The 21179-nt window shown below is 38.4% G+C and overlaps 1 protein-coding gene across 1 annotated transcript; it reads left to right on the top strand.

Annotated features, from left to right (window-relative positions):
- The first annotated feature begins 94 nt into the window (after positions 1-94).
- c1d (C1D nuclear receptor corepressor) lies at positions 95-19327 on the top strand. The gene is made up of 4 exons (XM_059986178.1): positions 95-281; positions 7232-7298; positions 7395-7450; positions 13563-19327. The coding sequence occupies exons 1-4, from the start codon at positions 141-143 to the stop codon at positions 13719-13721; spliced, it is 423 nt and encodes a 140-aa protein (XP_059842161.1). The 5' UTR covers positions 95-140; the 3' UTR covers positions 13722-19327.
- The last annotated feature ends 1852 nt before the right edge of the window (positions 19328-21179 follow it).

Genomic DNA, 21179 nt, shown 5'->3' with positions numbered 1-21179 from the left:
CGTACAATTTGAATTATTCTTACGTATGCATTGTGCCCAATGGGTTGTTATTTAACAATGACTACAAGTACCGTCGGCCATTGCGCCACTTGTACGTGCGCGTTGCTGGGAGTCGCTCTCACGAGGTTATAATTTTTAAGATGGCAGCTTCAGAACTTTTTGGTGAGGAATATCCGACTGAAATTCATGAGTATTTAGTGGCCTTTGAAGAATCTGTGAAATGTGCTGATGGGATGTTGAAAAGCCTGATGTCCACTCCCAGGAGTGAGCAGCTCCAAAAGGTAACGGACGACCACGTTGTCGCCAAGATCCCAGTTGCTGATCTCAGAGTGTTTATTCCTGATGTTGCGAATGAAGATGTGGAGGGTTGAGTAAGATGTGGTGGTTGAGGAATTTCTCAAGCCGGACAGTGACTACGAAGAAGGGACAAAAGTAAATCTAAATGACCGTGTGAACTCATAATCGGTCTAGAGATTTAAACAGAAATCTGGGTGATTGTCTGCTGGGAATATATTCCACTATTATTGGTAACTGTATTGGCATGAGAAAATAATTGCACTTTGCGGACAGAGATGAATGTGATAAATTCTGTGAAGCTATCTTGAAAAACAAGGATGTGATTATGACAAATTATGATTTAAATGATATTACAGTTCTGTGCTATGAAAATAGAGAAAACCGGGAAGGCTTACTATGTCTGACAGCATTTATGGAAAGAGAATCAGAATCATATAGCACAAAAACAGGCCTTTCCTAAGCTTGTCCCATTTGCTGGAATTTGGGCCATATATCTTTAAACGTTTTGTTTCCATGAAGCTGTCCAATGTCATTTAAATGTTGTACCTTTACCTACCTCTTTCTATGGCAGCTCATTTTATATATCCACCACCCTCCAGAAAAATTTGCCCCTAGAGTCACTGTTAAACTTTTCCCCTCTTAGTTTAAACTTATGCCCTCCTAGTTTGAGACTCCTCTGCTTAGGAAAAAGACTATAACCATCCATCATATTGAACCCCTCAAGATTTTATAAACCTCTTTAAAGTTACCCCTGGCTTCCTTTGCTCCAGCAAAAGCAGCCCCAGACTATCCAGGCTCCTTATGTCTCAAACAATCTAGTTCCAGTAACAAAGTTGTGCATCTTTTCTGAAATATCTAACTTAAATTCTGTTTTTCCTATAGTAGTGCAACTAGAACTGCAATGATATTGCAGGTATGGGCTTGTGACTATCTTGAATGGCTGTAACAAAGTATTACAGCTCTTGTATTTATTGCCCTGTTTGTTGAATACAAGTATGTCAAACACCTTCAGAGCCTTATTTATTTAAGTCAGCAGTTATGGGGAATTGTGTACTTCAGTTGATCATTCCTTTACTGAATGTTAAACGTTAATGTTGAGCTGAAATGTTAATTCTTTCTTTCTGCAAATGTTGCCTGATTAGCTGAATATTGCTGTTGTTTTTTATGATTTAAGAATTTGTAGTTTTTTTTTAAATTAAGTTTTTGTTATGTTGAATTTTGAAAGGTTATGATATAATGGAATTGATTTCTATTTGTGGGGAGAAATAAAACCAGAAGCCTTGAACATAATCAATGCACACAAAATGCTGGAGGAACTCAGCAGGCCAGGCAGCACCTATGGGGGGAAAACAGTCGATGTTTCGGGTTGAGACATTGACTGTACTTTTTCTCCATATATACTACCTGGCCTGCTGAGTTCCTCCAACATGTTGTGTTTGCTGCTTGGATTTCCAGCATTTGCAGATTTTCTCTTTTGCCTTGAACAAAATACTTGAAGTGTACAGGTCTGAGAGAGACATAGAAAGTGAATGCTTCAGCTTATTGACTCTTATGATCTGAAAACATGATTCTGTTTCTCATTGCTGACCTACTGAATATTTGTCATTTCAGATTTTTAGCATCTGCAGTTTTTTTGTCTTTTGCTGTAGAAGTTTCCCACACCAGGAAATTGTCTGGAGAGGGAACCTTATCACTTGTACATTAGGCTATTAGTGTTATCACAAGGAAGTTGCCAGCATATTCCTTACATTAACACAGGTAAAATGGGCACATGTAAATAAATCTGGGAGTTTAACTTTTTGCCATCTGCAAATGATGATTGGAAAGTAAGATTCCGGTGTATAATAGCAGTACGGCTGTGGAAGAATTTGTCTAATCTGATTGCCTTGTTAGTAATGCAGAAACAAAAATGGCCTTTGTGTGTTTTAAATATTTCTTGCAGTTTGAGAGTAAATCAGAGTGTGCACAATTCTGGAATACTTTGTTTCTTTTGAGAGATCCTGCTATTCAAGATTGTTTATTGTTATTTCCCGTACATAAGTGTAAAAGAGAATGAAATAAGTGTTGCTGCAAATCTGATGCAGCTAAGATAAAGAACACAATAATAAAAATAACAAATATAAAACATTAGAGTCAGGTTTAATATCTGGCATATTTCATTGATTTTTTTACACAGTAGCAGTACATTATAATACATAATTGTAAATTGCTGTAAGTATACATCATATATTTACATAGATTAAATTAGTAGTGCAAAAAGAGAAAAGTAAGTAGTGAGGTAGTGTTCATTGGTTCAGTATCCATTCAGAAATTAATGGCAGAGGGAAAGAAGCTGTCCTAGAATCGTTGAGTGTGTACCTCCTTTCTGATGTAGCAATGAGAAAAGGGTATGTTCTGGGTGATTAGGAGTCCTTAATGATGGTTGCTGCCTTTTTGTGGCATTGCTCCTTGAAGATGTTGTGGATATTGCAGGAGGATAGTGGCCATGATTGGGCTGACTGAGTTCGTAACTTTCTGCAGCTTATTTCAATTCTTTGCAGTACCCCCTGCACCCCCCCGCCAAATACCAGACAGTGATGTAGCCAGTTACTGTACTCTATGGTACATCTGTAAAGACTAGAAAGTGTCTTTGGTGACATATCAAATCTCCTCAAACTCCTAATGAAATGTAGCTGCTGCTGTGCATTCTTTGTAACTGCATCGATATATTGGGCCCAGGATAGATTCTCAGAGATGTTGATACTCGGAAACTTGAAATTGCTCACCTTTCCACTTCTGATCCCTCGATGAGGACTAATTTGTGTTCCCTTATCTTACCTTTTCTGAAGTACACAATCAATTCTTTGGCCTTGCTGACAATAACGTTGTTTCTGCAACACCACTTAATCAGCTGATCTATCTCACTCATACGCCTTCTTGTCACCATCTGAACTTTTGTCATAAATAGTTGTGATGTCAACAAATTTACTGATTGCATTTGAGCTGTGCCTAGCCATACAGTCATGGGTTTAGAGAGTCGAGTAATCGCCCAAGTACATATCCTTGAGATGTGCCAGTGTTGATTATCAGTGGGGTGGATATGCTGCTTCTGATCTGCATAGACTGAATTCTTCTGGTGACGGAGTTGAGGATCCACTTGCAGAGGCCCAGGGTTTGTAGCTTCTTGATCAGAATTTTAGAAATGATTGTGTTAAATGTTGACCTGTAGTCAATAAACAGCAGCCTGATGTCAGAATTAGTACTGTCCAGGTGATCCAACACCGTACGAAGAGCCAATGAGATTACAATTGCTGTGGACCTATTCTGGTGATGGGTAAATTGCTGTGGGTCCAGGTCCTTGCTTAGGTTGAAGTTAATTCTAGCCATGACCAACCTGTCAAAGCATTTCATCACCGTAGATGTGAGTGCTACTGGATGATAGTCATCAAGGCAGCTCACATTGCTCCTCTTGGGCATTGGTGTAATTGTTTCCCTTGTGAAGCAGGTGGGAACTTCCAACTGTAGCATAGTGTCACTTTATGGAAATAAGCTAAGCACAGGAGTGTCTAGACACAAGATGAAACTGAGAAGAAATGATAAAGGCGAGAAAACCTGCAGATGTTGGAAATCCGAGCAACACATGCAAAATGCTAGAGGAACTCAGCAGGCCAGACAATATCTATAGAGAAGAGTAATATAGAGTTGATGTTTCAGGCTGAGACCCTTCATCGGGAAATGATAAAGTAGTGGTGTTGATGTTTCAGGCTGAGACCCTTCATCGGGAAATGATAAAGTAGTGGTGTTGGGGGGGCATGGGTTGTGGAGGGGTTTCCTGGGAAATGTTTATTGTGCATCTGTAATTAACCAAGAGAAATAATGATGAATTGCTGCCTGAACTGGTAGAATCATGTTAAAGCACTTGACAGTGCTAGAAATTGAAACTTTAGAAAAAAGAATGTTGAACAGTACAACAACAGAACATGCCATTTAGCTCACAATGTCAGTGTTGACAATGATACCAGTTTCAACTTACAGCTGCTTGAATGTTGACTAGAGCCTGCTTGATGCATCTTTAAACTTCTTCTCTCTCTCCCCCCCCCCCACCTTCACTTAACCCTATTTTCTCTCACATTTCCACCCTGGGAAAAGACTGTTTACTTTATTTATTGATGTCTCTCAAGTTTGCTTCCATCTTCTGCTCTATAGAAAACCATGTAACATCTAAAATCTTCCTGTAACATCAGCATGTATTTACGAAAGCCCCTTAACGTAATAAAACAGATTTCATAGCACATTCTTCCACATTTACTATTTGCTTGTTGTTCCCCTACCAGTACATTTTATTTAATAGTTTATTATTTCCATCGTTCTCTGGCTCAACCATGCTCACTTGCACCAATCATCTGCTTAACCCTTACCTCAATCATTAGTCTTACCATGTCCAGTCTTCCCTCTAACCTCCCACTTCCTATAAAAAAATACTCAAACTTTAAAAATCTGCTTTCATAATTTTTCTTCTATCTCCCCATAATCTTCTGCCTTGCTTGGTGAGTGTATACACCTGACTGGTGCTAAATCAACCCAAGGTGCTTCAATGAGTCAAGAGATTATACCTGAATCCGGTTTAACATCTCTGGCATATGCCATGAAATTTGTTGTCTTTGTGATAGTGAAATATATAATGATAGAAGAAATTGTGAATTACAGTACGTATATATTAAGTAGTTAATAGAAATTTTAAAAAAGAGTATTGAGGTAGTGTTCATGGGTTCAATGTCCATTCAGAAATTGGATGGCGGAGGGGAAGAAGCGGTTCATGAATCATTGAGTGTGTGTGCCTTCACACCTCTGCACCTCCTTCCTGATGGTAACAATGAGAATAAGGCATGACCTGGGTAATGGATGGGTAATCCTTAGTGATGGATGCTGCATTTTGATGCATCACACCTTGAAGATGACCTGGATACCAAGTAGACTTGTGCTCATAATGGTGGTGACTGGGTTTATAGGTCCCTGTAGCTTATTTTGATCCTGTGCAGAAACCCCCCCCCATTAAGGTGATAGACAAATTGCAGTTGGACCAGATCCTTGCTGAGGCAGGAGTTAATTATGAACGTCTCAGAGCACTTCATCATGGAGGTAATTTTTTGGTTGAGTCTACAACTTGCGAAACTGCTTTACGGCTTCATCAAGGCCTTGTTTGAAGCTTCAATTTGTCACTCAAAATCCTTGAAATCTGTCTCCAACTTTTTCCTGGCACTAACAGCCAAAGACTGTTGCTTTCACTCATCTTCCAGCTCTGCCTCCATTTCATGAGCCCACTTAATCAGATGTGTGTTTTCCTCACTTTGTTTATCTTTGCACAGTAGGTCCCTATTAAACTGAGCTTTCATGGCTTGGGGACTGACTTCCAGGTGTAGCTTAGCATCTTCAGTGTCCTGGAGCTCATCCTCCAGCTCTTCCAACTGAGTCTTCTCTTCCACCTGTTGCTCCAGAGCATATTCTGACTTTTCCACCTCATGTGCACTCTTTCCTTCATCATTCAGGGAATTAACAAGGTCTTCCATCTCTGCATGCAGCAGCTTATTCATTTTCTCCATCTGTTGTGCTCCATTGCCTCCTCTAAGGCATGGGTCAGTGACAGGGTCTTAAGTCTCTCTCTCACATGCTTCAGCCTGTACATGATCCTGCATTCCTTAAGGAAATGTTCTTTCCCTCAGCCAGCAACTGATCAAATTTCTTCTGTTTCTTTTCAAGATTGGAAACAATCTGCCGTTGGTTGTCCAGGCCCCTAACTACATCATCCAACTCCTGTTGCAGACGATAAATTGGAAAAGACCAAGAACCATGGGCTGATGCTTTCTCTTCTAAGTGCTGAATTGAGAACTCCATGTCTTTCTGTTACTTTTTAGCCTCCTCTGCATATTCCAGTGATGCAAAACCATTATCTTGGTTCATTCTTACTTGGCGCAGCGGAAGCATGCTAGGCCCATAACCCAGAGGTCGATGGATCATAGCCATCCTCTGCTACCACTGTTATTGTCCAAACAACATGGATGCATTTTTCTTTTGTTTAAACAACTTTACTTTCAATGCCTCCCTTCAATACCTGGGTCCTGCCACCTTTACAGCTCTCGATTTCCCCTTTCTCCTCCTGTGTGTAGTTGCGTAACAGTGAAGAGTGCGCATGCATACAAATATTTGCATGTTCCTAATGAACAGAACTCAACAGCCCTTCCTAAAGTCAATGACTAGCTCCTTTGCTGATTATTGAGGGAATTTAATTCATTAAGCAGTACATTGACGCCAAATCACTAAGCTCTCTTCAATCTTCTGGAGAAGTTCTGTACTCTTGACAACAACATTTCTCAAATAATGCTGTTTTAATATAGAAGGGAGATGGAGAGCCTATTGAAATGGTGTCAATGTACTGCTGCTTATTGCCCACAACACTGGTGTCTCCTGCAAGCTTTTAGAGAGTGGAGTTAGAGCAGAATCTGGCTATGCAGTCGTGAGTATACGGAGAGTAGAGTATTAGGTTGAGAATGCAGCCTTGTGGCTCCAGCATTGAAAATAATCATGACAGAGATGCAGTTGCCTGCCCTTACTGATTGTGGTCTGGTTGTCAAGAAGTTGAGTTGCAAAGGGAGATTTTGAGTCCTAGGTATAGGAGATTGGAGATTAGAGTGCATGGAATTAACAGCACTGAAGATAGAACTGTAGTCAATAAACAACAATCCAATATAAATGTTTTTACTGTCCAGATGTTGCAGAGTCAGTGTGGGGCCAGGGAGATGCCTTCTGTTATAAGATTGTATTGGTGGTAGATAAATTGCATTGTCAAGGTTGATTAGGAGGCTGGAGTTATGTGTGCCATGACTAGCCTTTAAACATTTAAATATTGTGTTCCAATCTGAGATAAGATTGCATGATTTTTTTTTAAATTCTCTTTCAGTTGGATCCTCTTGAGCAAGCCAAGCTGGATTTAGCCTCTGCTTATGCCTTGAATTCTTTGTTTTGGAGTAAGTGTTTAGTTACCTTTTGTACATTGCTGTATGAAATTACATTATCTACTGCATTTTGCTTTCATTAATAGAAACAATATCATTTTCTTTTAGTATACCTTGTCACACAAGGAATCAATCCCAAAGAACATGCTGTCAAACAAGAATTGGTAAGAAGTCTGCAAATTATGCATGATAGTGGTTTTAACGTGGCTGGGTTTTAGTTAATAAAATATGTTTAACCATGCCCACCAAATACTATTAATATACAGTGATGTCTTTTTCCGTATTCTAAAGGTTGTAGAAAAAGTAAATTGTTCAGAATGATCTAGGTGTTGTCTTGTAATTTTGTACAATTGCTACAATGCAAGATCCATGAATACAAATCTGAAGGCAGGAATAATTTTATAATTTGTGGCCTTTTATTTACATATGACAAATGTTATTGTAGGAGTGATCTGAATGTGTGTAGATATTGTAGACTTAAATCTATGTTGCACCTAATTAGAAAGTAGGGCAGTTTACATGGAAGGCAGGGATTGGGGGTTGTAGGGGAATTTAAATGTTCAAGCTAGAAATTATGAAAAACTATTTTCAAGTTGAAGTAAGTGGGCTTAGGAAGGGAGGTCACACCTAATTTAACAACAATTGTACTTGAGTGAAGTGCCAGGAACACTTGATCCAGGTCTAAATTTTGAATACTACCAACAAATGTCTTCTCTATTAGAAGATATGACTTCTGTTGTTTTTATTTTAAAGTGTTCAGAAACACTTAATTTATTGGGAATATTTTAAATTTGTTTTTATTAAGCATTTAATATTACTAATTGGATCAAATTTGATAGATAGAGAATCGGATTGTTTCAGATTCTGTATGTGTACAAAAGGCTCTGAATAGACATACATGGTTGCCTGATATTTTGGTCTTTGGTTTTTACTTTTTTAAACCAGTGTTAAACATTTATAATTAGAATGATATGAGAGGAGTGTCACAGTATTGTAGTGGTTAGCGCTGTACTATTACAGCTGAAGGTATAGCAATTCAATTCTGACACCATCTGTAAGGAGTTTATTCATTCCTCTCTGTTAATGTATGAGCTTCCTCTGAGGTTTCCTCTCACATTCCAAAGGCGTATCAGTTTGAAGTTTAATTAGTCATTGTATATTGTCCTGTGATTAAGCCAGGGTTAAGTAGGTGAAGTGAGTTGCTGGGTGGCGTGGCTTGTTTGGCTGGAAGGGCGTTCTCAGTACTTTATCTCTAAATAAAATGTATTCGAGAGGTATTACCTACAAAATCTCAAGCCTTTAATAAAATCCAGAGTGGTCATTCAACATGGTATGACATTATTAAGGTTATCAGTCTTTATCTTTGTATTTTAAAAGTTCATAATAAATCTGTGCTTTTTATATTATATCAGATGAAGATGCTGTTTAAAATTTTTAATACAACCATGATGAGAACTCGTGCAGTTGGCTAATGCTGAACTGTTAAATCTTTTTAAAAAGGTTGCAGTAAAATTTGAAAGAACTTTTTTTTTCAGGGACGTTTATTATAGCCGCACCCATATCAGATGATCTGATCAGTTTTGAATTTAACATTTTATTAATTTAATATAGTTTTTTGATGTCTTTGTTTAGTAAGGTAAACAGGATGGTATACAACACAAGTAATAAGCTTATTCTGCCACTCAGTGATCATGGCTGATCCAGTCTTAAGTATTGCACTACTTTTCACTTTTTTGTTCTCCACCTCCGCATATGTTTAATGGTTTTTGCTTCTAACTTTGTGGTAATGAATTCCAAAGGGACATTATCCTGCAAGAGGAGAAATTCTTCTCTTATCTCCCTCTCATTTCTGATGATTTTCTCATTAGATGTAAGACATTCAGCCTATTGAGTCTGCTCTGCCATTCCATCATGGCTGATCCCAAATCCTGCTCAACCCCATATACCTGCTTTCTTGCCATATCCTTTGCCATGATCAGTCAGGAAACTATCAACTTCCACTTTAAATATACCCACTGACTTGGCCTCCACTGTAGTCAATGACAGAGCATTCCACGGATCTTAGCTAAATTTATTCTCTAGCTAAAAAAAAATTCCTCACATCTGTTTTAAAAGGTCGGCCGTCAATTTTGAGGCTGTGCCCTCTGGTTTTGGATACCTCCACCATGGGAAACATCTCCTCATCCTCCCTATCTAGTCCTTTCAACATTCGGTACATTGAGATCCCCCGCATTCTTCTAAGTTCCAATGAGTACAGGCCCAAAGCTGCCAAACGTTCCTCGTGTTAACCCCTTCATTCCCAGAATCATCCTCATGAATATTCTCTGGACTCTCTCCAATGACAAAACATCCTTTCTGAGATATAGAGTCCAAAACTGTTGACAGTATTCTAAATGCAGCTTGACTAGTGTTTTATAAAGGCTCAGCACTAACACCTTGTTTTTCTATTCTATTCCCCTTGAAATAAATGGCAACCCTGCATTTGCCGCCTTTACCACAAACTAACCTTCTGGGATTCTTGAACGAGGACTCTTGAACCATCTCCCCATTTAGGTAATAGTCTGCACTATTGTTCCTTTTACCAAAATGCTTTATCATACATTCCCCTACACTGTATTCCATCTGCCACTTTTTGACCATTCTTCCAATTTGTCCTACTGCAATTGCATTGCTTCCTCGACACTAGGAGACAGGGAATATTGGCTTGACACTCTAACAAAGCAAACAGTTTACCACTGGATTTCAGAAAAGGGGGAGTAAAAAAAAAAGTCATGAGCAATTTTATTGTCTACCTTGAATATTATGAGCATTGAAATGGTTGAAGCGCTTGGTATTTAAACATTTGAGATGGTGCAGAGAAGGGTCATGGGTCTTATTCCACTTTTGACTAATATGTGAGAAGTCTCATTAGATTTTGGACTTGAAGGGCTTTCCTGAGGTGATCTTTCATAAAAGATGAGCAGTAGGGAATGAGTTAACTTAGAACCAATGGCTAAGTGTATGACAAAGGAATAAGGTTCAGTGAGATTGTAATGTTTATTGCAAATATTGCGAAGAGATCTCAGATTAAGGGTGCAAATGGCACGGCAAAAACTGGAAGATGTAATAAAGAAATTTTAGTGGTTTTGGAATGGATGAATTTCAGAATCAGTTTTAATATCATTGGCATATATTGTGACAACACCAGTACATTGTAATACATAATAAAAATATAAATTGCAATAAGAAATTGAGCAACAAAATAAAACAAAAAATGAGGAAATATACATGGGTTCATTGTCCATTCAGAAAACTGTTGGCAGAGTGGGAGAAGCTGTTTCTAAAATGTTGAGTGTGTGACTTCAGGCTCCTGTACCACTGCCTTGATGGTAGTAATGCGAAGAGGGCATGTCCTGGGTGATGGGTAACAATCTATGAAAGTTATTTTGATAAGTGAGATTGTTCACAGTGAAATAACTTTTACCCTTATCAAAACAGATGATACTCATTGGCATTATTAGAAGTGGAAATTTGAACAGGGGAATTGCACATGTACAGACAATGCAGTGATACTGTAATCAAGCTTTTTTTTTGGAAAAAAATGGAGACAAGACAGTGGATGCTAGAATCTGGAGCAAAAAAACTGCTTGATTAACTCAACCTGTTGAGCAGCTTGCTGGAGGTGGAGAGTTGAAGAAGTCTCAATATTTTGAGTTGAGACCATTAATCAGTTCTTTGATTGCTAATGTACATAGCTACATACCTGTAGATAGATTTGTGTTAATTGCTTTTGTTAAAAGTAGTTGGCATATCCTCTAATTCATGCAAATATTCTGATAGGAAATTTAATTTGCTGCATTTAATAGTTCAGATAAATGATACCTTTAACATAAACCACAGATCAACATTTTCTGATAGAGTCATAATTCTTGAGTTGGATGGTAAGAAATTTTCTTTGGAAGGTTGTGGACAATCGTTGAAAGATTCAGAACTGACATAGCCCTGGAGCTCTGAAAGGAAATTATCACATACACTTTTGTGGTAATGGCAGAATTTGACCATTACTTTAATTATCACTTAATTAACATCACACTGATTTATAAATGACGATGAAATTACAAAAAAATTTACTTAGTTTATGATAGAATGCACAGGGGCTGATTAGAAATATTGTTTTCTTTTGGTTTAATAGTGGAAAATCAACTCTTATGGGTTGTTTGACCTCATAAATTAGGATATTGACTTGCATTCTTTTTCATTTTGATAATGACTGTGCAATTTAAGCTGGCCAGGTGTTTCAGAGTTCCAGCTGGTTTTTCATTGTGAAAGTACTCCCTGGGGCTAAAGGAGATAAGAAAATTATAAAAGCTTATGAAGTGGACAAAATGCCGAAGTTCTAACTATGCAGTCATTTAATTTTGAAGTGAAACTTTAGAATAGTTTGTTCATCCCAAGTTAACTTGTTCTTTTTTGCTTTTCGTAAGATGAAAACCATGTTGTGAATGATTTACTAGTATAACAGAACTATAATTACCACTACTTATTCCAGATGCGACTTTCTCACTCCCTCGTATATTTATTTCCTTTGCTGCAAAATATCTAGTTCAGCACTTAAGCTGAAAGCTTTTTTGGCATTCATTATGCCTGTCCTGACCTGTCCAAATGACATTTTCATCTGGTTTTCATCACTTCAAGTCAACATGTCTCTTGATGAATATTTCAAAATGCACTTTTGGGGGGGGGGGGGGGTGAAATCCAACTGCATACAGTCTGCTTGGGTTTCAACAAACCTTTGCTGTTGGAAAAGTACTTTTACTATGGTTAAATTTCTCTGCAGTGGGATTGAGTCGGTCATTCTTGTTGGAGTGGGTTGAGTATAACTAGTTACAACAATGATAAATTACTTGTAGATTGTTCAGCTGTTTAAGTCCATTGGCAGCTACCCACTCAAAACTTAATCTTTAAATCTAGTCAACAATAAACAACAAATCTGGAAGAAATCAGAGGTGCACCTAAGCCATCAGTTTCCTTCCAAATGACTGATAAGGTTTTAATTTTATCACATATTGCTTTATATTCAATAGTCATTTTCATAGTGAATGTCCTTTTCTGGACTAGAATGTTTTGGAACTGGTTGGCGTTGGTAGTGTGGTTTGCATAAGTTGTGATATTTGAGGTGCTGGGCTGAAAATGGAAGAAAGTTTTGCAAGTTGCATTAGCTGATCAAAATTGTAATGCTTTTCCTTTGGAGAGATTTCAGAATGGTTTAGATAGTGAGGGTTTTTTGCAAACATTTGAGTTTTACTGATCACTAGGACGTAATTCAGAAGAATGTCTCATTGGTTGCTGGTGTTTATTGGCTTCAGTGTCTTTTCAGTCTTGGAACAGGAACCTATATAATCATGAGCTTCTTTGCTATTATTATTGGAATTTAAGTTTGCCTGCTGGTAGTGGATAATGAATGGTACAGATTTTTAAAAAAAAACTTGGTATGCAACAGCAATTCTAAATTGAAGAAAATATCTGAAATCCTTTTATTTTTACTGAATTTCTTCCTGCTAAAAGTTTATTTTGTTATATGCTTAGTAATGGGAATGATTACATAATCTTTGTAACATACACTTGGAATACAGCAGTGGAAATGAAGCTTGATTTATTATTTGAATCTTAAAATTTTCAGAAATCATTGTAGCCCATGTGTTTTTGCTATGCCTAAAATTCTTCATGAAGGTTGCTTGTACTTATTGTATGAAGTGTAATGGACAGAAGGGAATGATTACACAGCAATCTAAATGAGGGTTAGGAAGACTAGTATAGAAAAACTAAAGCTCAAGTTTGTTTGACTTGTTTCTTAAAATTAGTCTGGCCCATATGTTTTTGTTAAGCCTTATTTTTTTATGTGAATGTTGACCCAAAAAATTCAAACCTCAAAACATGCAAAATGTTCTCCAGTTATTTCATTCTCCATCATTGTATTTTGAGTAGTGTGCTTCTAAAACTGCTGGATCAGGTTTTCTGGATCCTCGCATTATTGAAGTTAATTTAATTTAAAAATTGATTGTACATGTGAATAAGGCATAAGTGGTTTATATACAAAGATGGATTCTGAAATTTAAAAAATTAAGAGTATTAGATTATTGATGTTTAATTTGTATCTGCATATGGATGAAAGAAGAGCATAGATCTTAGTATATTTTGTGTAGAAAGCATGTTCTGAGATTACTGTCACTTTTTGCTGCTTTGAACTATTTGGAGAAAGTGTCTTCAATTGATGAAGGTGCCTTTTTTGTGTTGCAGGAGCGGATAAGAACTTATATGAATAAAGTGAAAGAAATAACTGACCGTAAGAAGGCAGCAAGGCTGGATAAAGGTGTGGCATCCCGAATTGTCCGAAATGCATTGTGGGAAGCAAAATCTGAAGGAAAGTCGAAAACAAAATCGCAATCTTCGCATTGAAATGCCAGATCTGAGTTCCAAGAGGAAACTGCAGTGACTTTGACAAGAACTTTCTTTGACATGTCACTGGATGGAGAAAAATCTGCACATGGTTCACATATCTTGCTAATCTCACAAGAAGAAAAATTGCATGAACGAATAGTGTAACATTCATTAACTGGCTCCTTTTTGTAGATATAAAAGCAATTGTACAGACATTTGTTCCTCATTCTAAGCTTTTTATTGGGGGGAATATTTTCTTTATATAAATGTACATTCTAGCATCATTTTACCCAATGCTTTCTTATTCACTTCAGTTGATATTTCATTTGGAGAGGAGTGTGGAAAAAGAACAGACATTTTTTAAATAACCAAGAGATGCTGCTGTATAGAGTCTCAAGAGTTTCAAGTGTTTTTTTTTGTAAAATTATGGTCCTCATAGTCCTTTAAATATAGAAGTAATTACGTGCAGCTCCCTATCAAGGATAAGATTTAGTGTAAACTTGCAATACAGTCCTAGATGTGTCTAAGAAGGAAAGAGATGAAAATGTGATTTGCCATGACCTGATGTACAAATTAGATTAACCAGGTTATAAGATGAGTAATTTCTCTAATGAGATGTAGGCAATTATGCACACAAATATAAAAACGCGCAAAACAGTATTCAAAAGACCAGTCAAATTGCTCAGACCAGATTTCATAATGGGGAAGAAATATGTTCAAGGTGACTTTGGAATGATTGACTTTGGAATGACAGTGTGGTTTGAGTACATCAGAAACTGCTTATCTCCTGAGATTTTTCACGCACAACGGTCTCTAGAGTTTACAGAGGATGGAGCAAAAAACAAACAAAAAAAATCCAATGAGTGGCAGTTCTGTGGGCAAAACCAATTTCTTTGATTGTGGACTTTACGCGAAGAGATCATAGCGTTACAGGCGGTCAGCCATCATATTCCTACTTTTTCTGAGCATTGTACCTCAAGGATTGAGTGAAGTTAGAAGAGCAGTACCATGTTAACACATGGGGCACTGGATAAGGTGAATGATGTCTTATTATGTAGCAGAGTCTAAAACTGGAGAGCACAGTGTTGAGCTGAGAGAGCAAAGGTTTAAAGGAGACATGAAGAGTCACAGATGGGTATTTGGAATGTAGAGGTGTTTACATTTAAATAATATTTGGACGGGTATATAGATAGGAAAGTTAAGAGGGATAGGACCCAAATGCAGTTAAATGGGATGAGCTTAGCTGGTTGGCATGGAAGAAATTGGCTGAAGGGGTGACTCTAATCCTTGTGGACCCAGCTTTTTGTTCTTAAATCTACAGAGTGAAATGTAACTGTTCATTCAGGTTTAATCAGCAAATAGGCTGTCCAGTCTTTGGGCTTGGGTGGGCCTTTTCATGTTGAGATAGAAGATTGAGCTGCTATAATTGCTGGCACTTCTGTCCTTGCGTTTGTCAGCAAGATAGTTGCTATGATGTCAAGCTGCATTTGTTGTTGCTCAGTGTCACTTGAGCACAATTGCACAAAGTATGTAAGCTTTTCTGAATTCTGAATCCCTCTTTCTTCAGATGGATACCTTTTATGCTGAATTCTCATATTACCCTCAATCATTTGCTTAAACCCTCTACAGTAATCCCACTTTCTTGCTCTCCTGGTCTTTTTTCCCATCTGCTATACCATCCTTCCATGGTCAGTTCCTCCATGATCTCTGGTGGGAGATTGCAGAGGAATCTGTTATTTTACTGAACACGGTCTCTTTGTAGGTATGAGTTACAGCATGTAGTTGGGAATCTAAATTCCTGTAGACTTGAGAATATTTGAATATTTTCCAATGCTTATTTGCATGTCCTTGTGTTGAACGCTCTTATTATGTGCATGAATTATGCCACACTTCCAGCAGTAGTGGTCAGTGTACAGCTATCATCAATACATTGTGTTCAATGCTAAACACCCCAAATCAGAATTTAGTACTGAGAAGTTGAATTGCCTTGTGAAGTGAAGGTTTGTACAATTACATTGTGTGTGGAGCATTTTAGCATTGCTGTTACTTGTGTGCAATTTCAATTGGAATGTATTGCATGGGGTTTTCACATACAAGACTTGCACTAATAATTTGAGGAGTAGAGAAGAAAGTAATAGCAGGGGAGGAAAAGGTGGTTAGAAAGAAAATTCACATAAATCAAGTGTATTTGCTGGGGCATGTTAATGATATCTTGTCATACACCATTTCCTTTCTGCAGATAAGGTGACTACTTTGGAAATGCACATGGCACTCAGTGACCCTTTTATAGCCTGTGTGTGATCAATAGGGGTGCTTTCAGTGATAGTGATGGAAACACACTGTGGTCTAAAGTAAACTCTGTGATAAGATGAATGACGACAATGTTTAAAGAATGTGGAAAGAACATGTCCTTTAAAAAGCAAAAGGCAACACATGCTGCACCCAAATCCAAGATATAACCCCTTTGTTCTTGTGAAATTCACGAAGTTCCATTATCACCATGGTAATATCTCCAAGCTTAGTATTGGTTCCTTAAGCTATGGGATAATGTCTTTGAAATCTGTACTATCCCCACTAAAGACACATAGCTCAGGACAAGTAGGTAATTGCTCAGCAAAAAATGAAGTTGAGAATCTAAGATAATTGCACAAATTTTTAGTGTCATAATGATTGAATTCTTATTAAGTAGTCTTGAATTATTAAAGCAAAACTTTTATAAATATTCTTTATTAGCAATGAATGTAACTGTCTACCCCATGCCCTCCTACTTTATTTTGATACAGAAGTTTGTTCCTCTTCCCTATAACCCTGCAATCAGTTCTGCTTGTGAACTCCCCTTTGATTTGTTTGCCACTTATCTGCAGTTGTAGGCAATTTAAAGTAGCCAACTCACCTACCCGTGCTGTCATATAGATATCGGAAGAAATTGGATCACACACTGGAAGGTTAGTCTTAAAAATGTCAATATCAGATGAATAAAATCTATTTACATTAATTAAACAAGAATAATGTGAGATAAAAGGTAACAGTGGGCCTATTCTTGAAACGGATATTGCCATTTTTAGATCTTTGGTACAATGTGAGCTAATAAGGAATGGAAACCTGATCAGGCAGACCACCTCATTGCTATTAATACTGGATGAGCTAGTTGGGGGAGATCTTGGAGAAGCCAAAGCTGTCAAATCTGTATTCATACACAGATCATACTGATGCTAACAAAATGTAATGAATACAACATCACAACGTCAAGTTCACTGATGACACAGCACCTCTACGATGTTTATTGCGAGGAGAAGGATGAGCTTGAGGCCTGGTGCCAGGCAAATATCCTCTTCCTCAATGTCAACAGGACAATGGGTTATCGATTTCTTGCACCATTCATGCCCTCTTTACTTCAGTAGCGCAGCAGTGGAAGCTGAGAAGTTAAGACTCGGATGCATATCTCACCCAACCTCATGATCCAAGATCATATTGCAGACAATTGGGAAAGCTATTTTCAGGAAGCTGTAGAGAGCTGGACTATGTATATCTATACTCATGTCATTCTACAGCTTTACTGGTATAACAACACAATTAGACAACAGTAAACAGGAAGTCTCTACAATGGGTAGTCAAAACTGCTCAATACGTCACTTCACCAGCTTACCTACCATCAAGGATATATATGCAGAAAGGAGGTGGAGAGAGCCATTAGTATCAACAGGGATCCCACCCATCCTGCTCATGGACTGTTTGTCCCACTCTCATTGTGGAGTATGCAACGTAGCATTAACACCAGGACCACTGGATCCAAAAACAGTTATTTACCCCAAGCAGTAAGGCTGATCAATACCTCCAAAGTACCACAAAACCACACCCCCACATCTCCTCCCCTACCACCATTACTCTATCATTTTCTGTCAGTCACTGTAAACAAACATTTAAAAATTTGTTATGTTTTCTTTCCTAGTTCAGCTCAGCTGTAAACTGTGGCAGTACAGAAATCAAAGTAATATTTATCATCTAAATGAGCTGATGTGTGGAATGCTGACAGACTTTCACAGTCTCTCTTGACATACTATGACTTTACTGGCGTACAGTTTCCTAACTTAGCACTAGCCTCCAGCTGTGACCTAGCCTAGAACAAACCACTCTCCTCTTGTAACAAGAAGGTGCTCTTTTATACCCCTACACAATGACCTTGCCTTCCCATAAAAAACATGTTTTTCACCATCTTCCACTGTTATGACTGTAGACTTGAATTCCCTTAACTTTCTCAAAACATTACTGTGGACTGGTGGTTTTGTACTTTCTCAAAACAATCGCACTCCACAAGTTAATGCCAATTTGCCTTACAGACTTCCATATTATTTTTGCATATACCAAGGGGGAATTGCATTTAACTTCCTCCTTACAGTCACCTTGTGTGCACATCATACGTGCCTAGCAACACGTTATGGATATACAATCAACGTATATAAGCTATCATGTATTTATTATTGCGTTCTTATGTGTTTTTTTTGCGCTGTATTGGATTCAGAATAACAATTACTTCATTCTCCTTTACACTTGTGTACTGGAAATGCAATAAATTATCTTGAATTTTGAATCTTCTGTAGTCCCTTTCCCTCATGGTGTTTTAGAGCACTAAATAGTCATGATGCAGAAAAATTTGGCAGCCAATTTGAACTTTCAATTTTTTTTTGCTGTAATTTGGAGAGAATCTTTGTTGGTTGCATTGCCTGGGGCATTGTATGAATTGTCTTGATACCAAAAGGCAAAGTGATTAGCTTGTGTTCCTTCAAATGAAGCAGATGAATTCAGGTAACAAATCACATGCTTAGCACTGAGCATTTTTCGCTAGAGTGGCTGGCTATTTGGACATGATGTGGCTTGTGCTGAATGGAGTCATTCAGTTTGCAATGCCTCCTGCATGCACAGAGGCCACAATGAGTGCCAGAGGAGCATAGCTTACTGCCACAGAACCATAACAATGAAACAGTATCTTTGGAAAGGGAAGAAAAATGTAAAGCACCTTCCCCAGTAGTAGGCTAATGAACAAGAGGAACTAGGAATGAGATCACATAGTTGAGATCTAGTCTGGTGCATAGCTGCAAACAATTTCTGTACTCCTAACTTAAATTATTTTCAGATCTATTGCTTCTACAATTGCCTGTCACTTTCTGTATTTTGACAATTGTCTATCAGAGAGGGCTGTTCACTGTAGAAACCTGAAAAATGTGGGCTCTGTGAAATATGGTGTCTTGCCTGCTGTTTTCTTCTTAAAATCAAATGTATTATCTGGAGGGATTTGAAATGTATATTTGTATTGTACTGAATCAATTGCAATATCGTAATGACTTCATCAATGCAAATAAGTGACCAAAAATTACTGAAAAAAGTTTCTTTGTACTAGAGCATTATAGAAACAAACAACTGAAGTAAGTTTTTTGGCTGATGCTGCCACAATCAGTATACACCAATAATCTTGTGTGCTAAGATTCTGCATTTCATTTTTTTTTCCTGATCGAGTATTCATTCAGTTCTGTTTTGCTATTGAATTGACTTTCATTGCCCTTTTAGGCAATGCATTCCACATGGTGACAGCTTGTTGTGTTTGAAATTAAAATTGCCTTTTCCCTTTAGATCTTGCCCTAATTATTTCTGGTCCCCTTACTGCTCTTACACTGTGGTGATTCTATCAGATCATACAGCTCACTTTGGTAGAGATTTCTGTCAATATCCCTCATAATCTTGAAACCACCCATTTTTTAATTATGCCTTTCTGAAATAATATCCTTTCCATAAGAACTGCTTAAGACTCACTTAGACGTTCTCAAATTTATCTTGACCTTACAGAGGTGGATAATGTTAGGATATGGATCAGAATGATCTTAGTTGATGGAACAGACAACATATTGCAAGTTTTTGTCTCTGTTCCTGTCAACTTTTCATCTTCAGTATATCACACTCTTATTAAGATGCACAAAATGCTGGAGGAATGCAGCAGGCTAGGCAGCATCTGTGGGAAAGAGTAAAATCGCCGTTTCAGCCAAGACCTTTCAGCAAGACTGGGGGTAGATTTAAAAGGTTGGGGGGGGGGAGGAGAAATACAAGGTGATAGGTGAAACTGGGGGTAGGGGTGAAGTAGAGTTGGGAAGTAATTGGTGAAAGAGATGCAGGCTTGGAGAAGGGGGTACTGATGAGGACAGAAAGCAAAGAGGTGGGGCGGAGCACCAGAGGGGGGCAATGGGCAGGCAAGGAGATAAGGTGAGGGGGAAAAGGGAATGAGAAAGGATGAAGGGGAACGTTATCAGAGGTTGGAGCAATTGATGTTTATGTCATCGGGTTTGAGGCTATCCAGACGGAATATCAGTTGTTGTTCCTCCAACCTGAGTGTAGTTTCATTGCAACACTAGAGGCAATGGATGCACATATTGGAATGGGAGGAGGTGTGACACTTGTTGCAATAAGTGCGAAGAGGGATACAGTTCCTCTTGTCTTCACCTATCACCCCACTAGCCTCCACATCTAGCACATAATTTTCCGTAACTTCTGCAATATCCAACAGAAACCCACCACCATTCACATCTTCCTCCCCACCCCCTAATTTTCTGCCTTCTACAGGGATTGAACCCTATGTGACTCCCTTGTTCATTCGTCCCTCCCCATTGATCTCCCTCCTGGCACTTTCCTTCGCAGATGGAACAAGTGCTATACCTGCCCCTGCACCTTCTCCCTCAGTATCATTCAGTTCCCCAAGCAGTCCTTCCAGGTGAGGTGACACTTCACCTATGAGTCGGTTGGGGTCATATACTCCCAGTGTGGCCTCCTGTATATAAATGAAACCCAATGTAGATTGGGACACCGCTTCACCAATCACCTACTGCCAGAAAATGTGGGATCTCCCAGTGGCTACCCATCTTAATTCCACTTCCCATTGCAATATGTCTATCCATGGCTGCCTCTACTGCCACGATGAGGCCACACTTTCGTTGGAGGAACAACACCTTAAATTCTGCCTCCAACCTGATGGCGTGAACATTGATCTCTCAAAATTCTGTTAATGCACCCCCCTTCACCATTTCCCCATCCCTTTTCCCTCACCCTGTCTCATTACCTGGTTTTTACCTCCCTCTGGTGCTCCACCCCTCCCCCTTTTCTTTCTTCCATGACCTGTTCTTTCCTATTAGATTTGCCCTTATCCTGCCCTGTATCTCTTTCACTAATCAACTTTCCAATTCTTTACTTCACACACTCCACACACCTCCCAGTTTCACTTACCGACTTGTGTTTCTCCTTCCTCTCTCCCTACCTTTTAAATCTACTCATCTTTTTTTTCTCCAGTCCTGCTGAAGGTTATTGGCCCAAAACTTCAACTGTACTATTTTACATTGATGTTGCCTACCCTGCTGAGTTCCTCCAGCATTTTGTGTGTTTTGCCTGGATTTCCAGCATCTGCAGATTTTCTCTTGTTGGTGACTGTATGACCTCTTA

This window comes from Hypanus sabinus, chromosome 12 (genome assembly GCF_030144855.1).
Source record: "Hypanus sabinus isolate sHypSab1 chromosome 12, sHypSab1.hap1, whole genome shotgun sequence".
In the NCBI taxonomy this organism is placed as follows: Eukaryota; Metazoa; Chordata; class Chondrichthyes; order Myliobatiformes; family Dasyatidae; genus Hypanus; species Hypanus sabinus.
Note: the sequence above shows the minus strand (reverse complement) of the source record. Positions and strands in the feature narration are given on the sequence as shown.